At 41.5% G+C, this 7600-nt stretch overlaps 1 protein-coding gene across 1 annotated transcript in view; it reads right to left on the bottom strand.

Moving 5' to 3' along the window:
* RGMB (repulsive guidance molecule family member b) overlaps window positions 1–7600 on the bottom strand; it is a 98396-nt gene that overhangs the window by 7083 nt on the left and 83713 nt on the right. Inside the window, exon 4 of the mRNA XM_009889712.1 lies at window positions 6561–7109. Within this exon, the coding sequence (XP_009888014.1) occupies window positions 6561–7109 (549 nt within the window). The remainder of the gene's footprint in view (window positions 1–6560; window positions 7110–7600) is intronic.

The raw sequence follows: 7600 nt of genomic DNA on the forward strand, positions 1-7600 counted from the left end.
CAGCAGGAAGTTTTATGATACTAGACCAGTGGTCTATCAAATATCCCTGGGAAGCCTGCAAGGGACTTTACAAGTGATCTCTGAAAACCAGCTATTGGAAGTTCATAGGTAGATAACTGCATAGCATACATGACATTTCTAAAGGGGTCTTGCAATGCCATCCAAAAGTTTTTAGTTTATACATACATAGAGGAAAATAAAAACTTCAATGCATTAAATAACCTTTCAATCACCAACTGAAAACAACTTCCCTTTCCAGAGGCCTGCAACAGGTGTGAAGCATGTGAGTTTATCTCAGAAACCAAGCACCACTCATCACCTACTGAAGAATAGCCAATGCCAAAGGGTGGAAGTAGAAAGATTTAATACAGGAAAATCATAAGGACTCATTGTAAAATTTTGATTCAATAGCCTTATTTCAAGTTACATCACAGGCTAGTTCCTTTTTATATGCATAGCAGGTCTTCTGGGATGAAACAAAACTGAAAGTTCTGTTACAAATGCTAATACCTTCTCAGTCCATCAGACAGCACTAGACATCACACAAAGCAGGATTTCTTCATGTTCTCTCCGTGCACCCGTGCTTTCATGGTGCACTATTTGCTGAAGTTGACGCAGCTCAAGGGCACCAGCGAAAGGTGTATGTGCAAAAAGCCTTTGCTCCTTCCATGCAAACTGGTGGTGGGGCAGGCACGGTGAGGGCAAATTGTCCAGGGAAGATTTAGGGACTGCCTCAGTGACACTGCTGGGGCCAACTTCTTGGAAGCAAGAATGGCTGGGAACTTTACAAAACTAAACACAGTAAACCCTCTTCAGCCTGCTGTACTTCAGCAGAGTGCTTCTGTGGTACAGACGCATACAAGAGATTTTACCATGACAAGTTCCAATTTCATGTCAGAGGAGAAAATGGAAAGGGAAGGTGTATGGATTCCACGCAGAACAGAGAAATAAAGAGGAAGTCTACCTGAAAACAAGACAATTCAGCATTAGATGACTTCCAAAAGGAAAGTCAAGATCACTCAGGAACGTGTTTCTTGAATGTGGTTAAGCAAGAAGGTCACTGTTCATAAACCACACTAGAAATCAATCTATTAATAATCTATTAATTTCTAAACTACCCAGAACTTCATGATAGTTAAGCATCCTTCATCAATGGGAACAGAATCTAAAACACCTCCTTTTCTCAGGTGGACAACCCAATAAGAAAGGTTCTGCACCCACCTCCACAGCGGGACTATAAAATTTACACAGCAACAAACAGGAAAGTAAAGCCTGTTTAAGTGCACAACATTAACTTTTAATTCCCACTGCCACGCCTGAGAAAAAACTGCCACTTCTAATCATTAAGGTATTGTCTGTTCTACTGCCCACAAGACACCTCCACAGGCTTTAAAGACAGTCAGATACATACTGCTGAGTATATATGCATCTCTTCTTTGCTCTCCGCCTCCTAAAGGCAGGCGTTGAAGGCACCAAAATGTCTGCAAGTCGTCCAGCAGCCCCACAAATGTCACAGACAAGAAAACAGTCTAATGCCTGACAAACAGCCACAGCTTACCCTACAAAACCACCTCTAGTAAGGCCAGGTTGTCCTGGACACCAGGAAATAGCATTGTTTATCTTTACACCAGCGAAGCTCAGTAAGTTTGCAGACGACACCAAGTTGGGCTGGACTGTTGATCTGCTTGAGCGTAGAAAGGGTCTGTAGAGGAATCTGGACAGGCTGGATCGATGGGTTGAGGCCAACTGTATGATATTCAACAACGCCAAGTGCCAGGTCCTGCACTTGGATCATAACATCCCCATGTAACACTACAGGCTTGGGGAAGTGTGACTGGAAAGCTGCCCAGTGGAAAAGGACCTGGGGGTGTTGGTCAACAGCCAGCAGAATATGAGCCGGCAGTGTGCCCAGGTGGCCAAGAAGGTCAATGGCATCTTGGCTTGTATTAGAAATAGTGTGGCCAGCAGGACTTGGGAAGCGATCACCTCCCTGTACTCGGCACTAGTGAGGCCGCACCTTAAATACTGTGTTCAGTTTGGGGCCCCTCACTACAGGAAAAGTGTTGAGGTGCTGAAGCATGTCCAAAGAAGAGCAACAAAGCTGGTGAAGGGTCTAGACCAAAAGTCCTATGAGGAGCAGCTGAGGGAACTGGGGTTGTGTAGCCTGCAGAAAAGGAGGCTGAGGGGAGACCTTATCACTACCTGAAAGAAAGTTGTAGTGAGGTGGGTGTTAGTCTCTTTTCCCAAGTAACAGGCAACAAGACAAGAGGAAACAGCTTAAGCTGCACCAGGAGAGGTTCAGGTTGGATATTAGGAAAAATTTCTTCACTGAAAGAGTTGTCATGCATTGGAACAGACTGTTCAGGGAGTGGTTGAGTCACCATCCCTGGAGGTACTTAAGAGAGGTGCAGATGTGCCATTAGGGACATGGTTTCGTGGGACTCGGCAGTGTTAGGTTTCTGGTTGGACTTGACGATCTTAAAGTTTTTTTCCAACTGGAATGATTCTATAATCCTATGATGTCCTCCAACAAAACTCTAGTATGTACTACTTCTGAGAAATCAAAACAAATTCATCTTTACCTTAGGCAGGATGTCCACAAAGATGAAAAAACTAATCACACATGATCTGTTATCTGACGCTCTTACTTAGAAGAACAACTGAATGGTAACTGGAAGACAAACATTTTAATATTAAAGGAGGCTAATTACACTGTGCCTAGTCTGCAACAATTTCCTGCAAAAATAGAAACCATGCTGCAAAAGATATTTAAATGTTTTGACTGTGGGAAAAAGAACACTTATACACAACGTTTCCCTAACCTGCTAATACCACCAATTCCCAGGTTCAAAGCTTTATGCCCAGGAAATCCGCTACAGTAACAGCTCTGTGTTTTTTTCCTTTCTCTGTCCTTCCGTTTACTCTCTTACCTTCAAGCTATCCACTGGGAAACACCAGGATAGGAAAAACTCCATTTCTAATTACCGCAAACAAGAAGGAGAGTTTTCCATAGGCAAGCCCAAGCACCTCTGCCTCATTTGCTATTTAGGGACAACTACCCTAGTGATATCCAGAACACCTGTCACAGTGATGAAAGCCAATAAAGACTTTGTACCCCTCCAAATAAAGCACGCAATAAATAAATAATGAAAAAAAAACCAACACACCTTCTATTTCATGCATCCTACAATACCCTTCCTACTTGCTCCCTCTACAGTCCCTTGTAATATCTATTTATCCTCAGGAAATCCCAAAACAGCTCCCAAGACAGGGGAGCTCTTTATCTATAGCTGGAGAAATCACACAAAAAGATGCCAGTGACCTACCCAAAACTCACACAGGAAGTCAGTCAGAAAGAAGCGGAAAGGAGAAATTGAACTCAGTTTCCCAGCTACTTGGTGACGATCCTTCATTCTCCATCTGAAAGGCCCTAGGATCCTATACCAAGCAGCATAAGCACATCACACAAGCTCAAAAAAACTGGATTTTCAAGTTTCAGCTAGACCACAGAACATACAGTAGCTTTGCTCACTGTGAAGAAACAGATGTTGTTACTATGGGCATAACAAATATGCAAAACACCTACAAACAAATTGCCAAGAGCATTTTGTGAATACGCAACTCCCACAAAAGGATGTACCTTTCCAATTATGGAATTAAAGGAAGACTTTTCCTGCTTTTCATACTTCCCTGCCAGATATGCCGGGGGGCAGGGAACATACTTCTATTCTTCATATTCTTCCTTAAAGTCTCCTCCTGGCATTCTCTTGTCCTTTATGAACTTATTGGATAGCCCTCAGACTGGTGGGGTTACTCAAGTCTCACAAGTTTTGGAGAGAGAAGACAACTTACTTTACAGAGAATGCTCCCTTCATTGCCAATTCCCTTAACGCTTGGTACATGAGAAAGCTATAAGAAATTTGAAGGTAAAAACTACCTACAAGGGCAAGTGATGGTAGGCCCCTTTCAAAATCACACTGCATATAGTGTGAAGATTAAATAGTCTGTTCCTACAGCTTAAAACAATTCCCCTAAAAAAGAGCATTCAGGAGAAACTAAATTTTCTACTCTTTTTGTCTTTGCTTTCATCAGGTCTGTTTTAGAGTGGATTAAGTAGGCTAGTTCGCAAATTTAGTATTTGCTTTGGCTTCTGTGCAATTAAATTTCAGCAGAAAGCTTTGTTATTATTTCCCATTAAACATCTATCTCAAATATCTGCAATGAAAAAGCAGCAAGACTAGTAATGGATAATGTCCTGGAAACTTTCTATGAAGAATGCAGACGACCTGTTTGCACACCCTCAGCTAAGGAAAATACACTATGTAGATAAAAGTCACCGAATTTCTCTTGGTAGCACTTTAAAGGTGCCTTAAGCTACCCGGTGGCCAAAATCAGGGAAGTACACCCTGCAGCAGATATTCCATTTTTGTTGTGGTGGTGGACTATTTGCACAGAAAAATGTTACAGGAATTAAACTAGCAGCAGCAGTGTAGTTTAACAAGCCTTTTCTGAACCTTTTCTAGCCTGCTCCATAAAGAAATAAAGGAATCAAGAAGATGCATTAGAGATATGAAAGCTTATCTTGCTAAGTTACTTGTACATTCAAACAACCTTCATCTCCTAATAACAAGTGTGCTGGTAAGTTTGATTATCTGCCAAATAAACTCAAGGACTGTACAACATGTAACAGATCTTAGCATTAGAGACACTTCTAATATCCCAAACCATACATCGTATTTAATTTAATTCCTCCTGCACACTTAGCTGTACTTGCTCAACAGCAGTGATGTTAAACCACTATTATAAAAGAGAAAAATGTATTACCACTTTTTCCAGAATGACAAATCAAACACAAAAACATTGAGAATAAATAAAGACAAAAGGTTCTCACTTTAAAACACATACTTTCCCCCAGTACGTATAGGACATTTATGTCCTAAAGTTCTCCCCTTGGTTTGAGAAGAAGTATACCAGCATAACATGCTACTATAGTGAATCATTTTCAGAATGTGGCTAAAGGGTGAGATAAGATCACCTGTCTACTACCATCACACCGTAGCCACCCACACAACTTATACACAACTCTCAACCTTTTTCCTCCAGAATTACCAGGAACAAGGAAATAAAGAACACTCTGCAAGACTTCAGCAAAATTGATTATGAAATGCAGCTTTTTCTTGTACTTATTTAAGAGTCTTTTAAAAAAGCCACTGGAGCAGATTTCAAGGGACCTAAGTCTTCTTTGCAAAGCTTACTCAGGTTAGCCTCACTCCTTCATTTTATACTCTTCAGAACTCATTCACAATGCAGACTGGTCTTGGAACAGGCACAAGTTAAGAAAAGGCGATTTGGAAGTTCAGTGATGTATCAGCCCAACTTCTGGGCTCTGGCAAATGCAAAAATTTGCCTCACTCATACAAGCACTGACATTAGTCAGTACCTCTGATTCCAGCACAAATGCAACAGCAAAACTGATTTTCACTTATTAATATTACTGTACAGACATCTCCATGAAAGATGTGCAGGCTCTAACCTACTGTGACCTGTATACACCCTGCTCCTAACACCAGTAATTAAAAACCTACTTCTGAGCTTAACAAAACAGTGAAGATTCTCCAATATTGAGAGTCTTGAAACTGTGTACATATAGCCTGACATAACTTCTTGACACTACAAGAGCTACACTACCACATGTAAAAAAGGCCATTTCACTCCAAAAAGGGAACAAGATATGTGACAGCAACAGCTTCAAAGGTATGTGTAAGTAATTTCTATTATTGATAGAAAGATGTTCCATTTTTCACCCGGGGCTCTGGAAGTAAATCTAAATCTAAGGACACCTTAGCCAGGCTCATGCTTTATACCTCGTTTTCTTCCTACAGACACACTTGCTATCTGCCTTCCGCAGAAAGACACAAATACTTTTCTTAAGGTAAGGAAATGGCATAAGTTATCAATATTAGCACACGTACTGCTTCTTGAGCCACCTCAAGTGGCCAATCTTAAGTCTTGTCTGTCACAAGAGGGACTTACACTCTCAGAATTTTCAGGCTGCTGCTTCTTTAGTAAAGCCAGGGTACTAACACTTTCTTGCAACCATCTGACATCAATGTAATTTTTTTGCTACCTCCTCTCTATTCTCCAGAGTTCCCCTTCTTGTCTTTGCTCTGAACCCTCACTGCCTTGTTAACTTATTTGTTGTGCCACTCTGACAATATTTTTTGTTTTCTACTGTAATGGCTATAAAACTTAGGGAATTAATGAAAAGTAGAGACTTACACTTTTTCCTTGCTTCTTGCCTAGAATTTTTACTTAGTGCAGAGGCAGTCACAGATACTGCAATCTGATAACTGTTTTAAAGTGTTACATTTAGTATCCCTAAAGGATACTACATCTGTGGCGGGGAGAAGTAGTAAGAAAAGTAAGAAAAGGACCTGGCTTAAATTTTGTTCAATTCTCAAGCTGCTACACTTCTTAATTGTTAAGGGCTAAGTGACTTGCTCTACTGTCTTGGCCTTTTAATTCTGTATGCATGCACAGCGCTTAAGAACAATCCATACCTTATTCGTAGCAGTAGCGCTGGATCCTGGGACCACAGGCACATTGGTCACTTGCACTGTTAAGTAGTTATTGTCTATGAGGGGCCAAGCGCCTTCTACTTTGCATGTCTGGAAGCGGTCCTTAAAAGTCCTCAGATGAGGATCACCAAACAAGCCACAAAATAGGTAAGTAGGAGGAAGAGTCTTCTCCCCTCCCTGGTGTTTTTTGGCTTCTGTGTGGCCACTGTAATTGCAGGGATCATGGGACAATTCAGGGTTGGTGGAGGATGTGGGTCCATCTTTGGAACAGTTTCTCTGGCTCATGAGGTCGCTGATCCCAAGCACCGCAGAATGGTAGACTAGGTTTCCACGGCATACTTTGGAATTGCGATAGGTACAGGCAGAATATGCTCGCAGGGCCTTGCAGAACTCCAAATCAAAGTCCTCAAGAGCCGAGTTTAGATGTGAAGTTAAGGACACAAAATTGGTGGTGCACTTCTGGATTCGACAAGATGTTTGCAGCTGGCAGTCACCTGCACACAAAACATGGTAGGGAGAAATCAAGCAAACCTTTTAGATTGCAAACCCCATTCCACACCCACTGGGACCACAGAAAACAACCTGAAGACAACTTATAGTGCTCACCCATTAGGGAAACAATATATAATAGAGAAAAAGGGGTTGGGAGGCATAAAGATAGCAATATAGACCACCTCAAAGGCCGAGATAACCCATGCATGACTTAATCCATTACTTGACATTGTGTAGATGGAAATTAACAGCACTAACTCCTGCCAAGTATAAGCCCGCCATTTCTTTCCAGATACCAAGGTGATGATGCAATTCTGTTGCTCAAGTTAATCACTTAGTCAATAAGCAAGTCTCCATTCAGTCTTTCAGCGCTTTACACAAGTTACTGAACTTTTAAACAGAATCCTGCCCCTCAGAAGGATGTAGTAAAGGCAGTAAGCAATATACATTTAGACAAAAGCACACTGAATGAAGCAGAAGTCAAAGTTTCTCTCCTCAAAAGTGTGTGTGTGGTGTGTGTGTGGGGGGGG

This window comes from Charadrius vociferus, unplaced genomic scaffold, assembly GCF_000708025.1.
Source record: "Charadrius vociferus isolate BGI_N301 unplaced genomic scaffold, ASM70802v2 scaffold377, whole genome shotgun sequence".
In the NCBI taxonomy this organism is placed as follows: Eukaryota; Metazoa; Chordata; class Aves; order Charadriiformes; family Charadriidae; genus Charadrius; species Charadrius vociferus.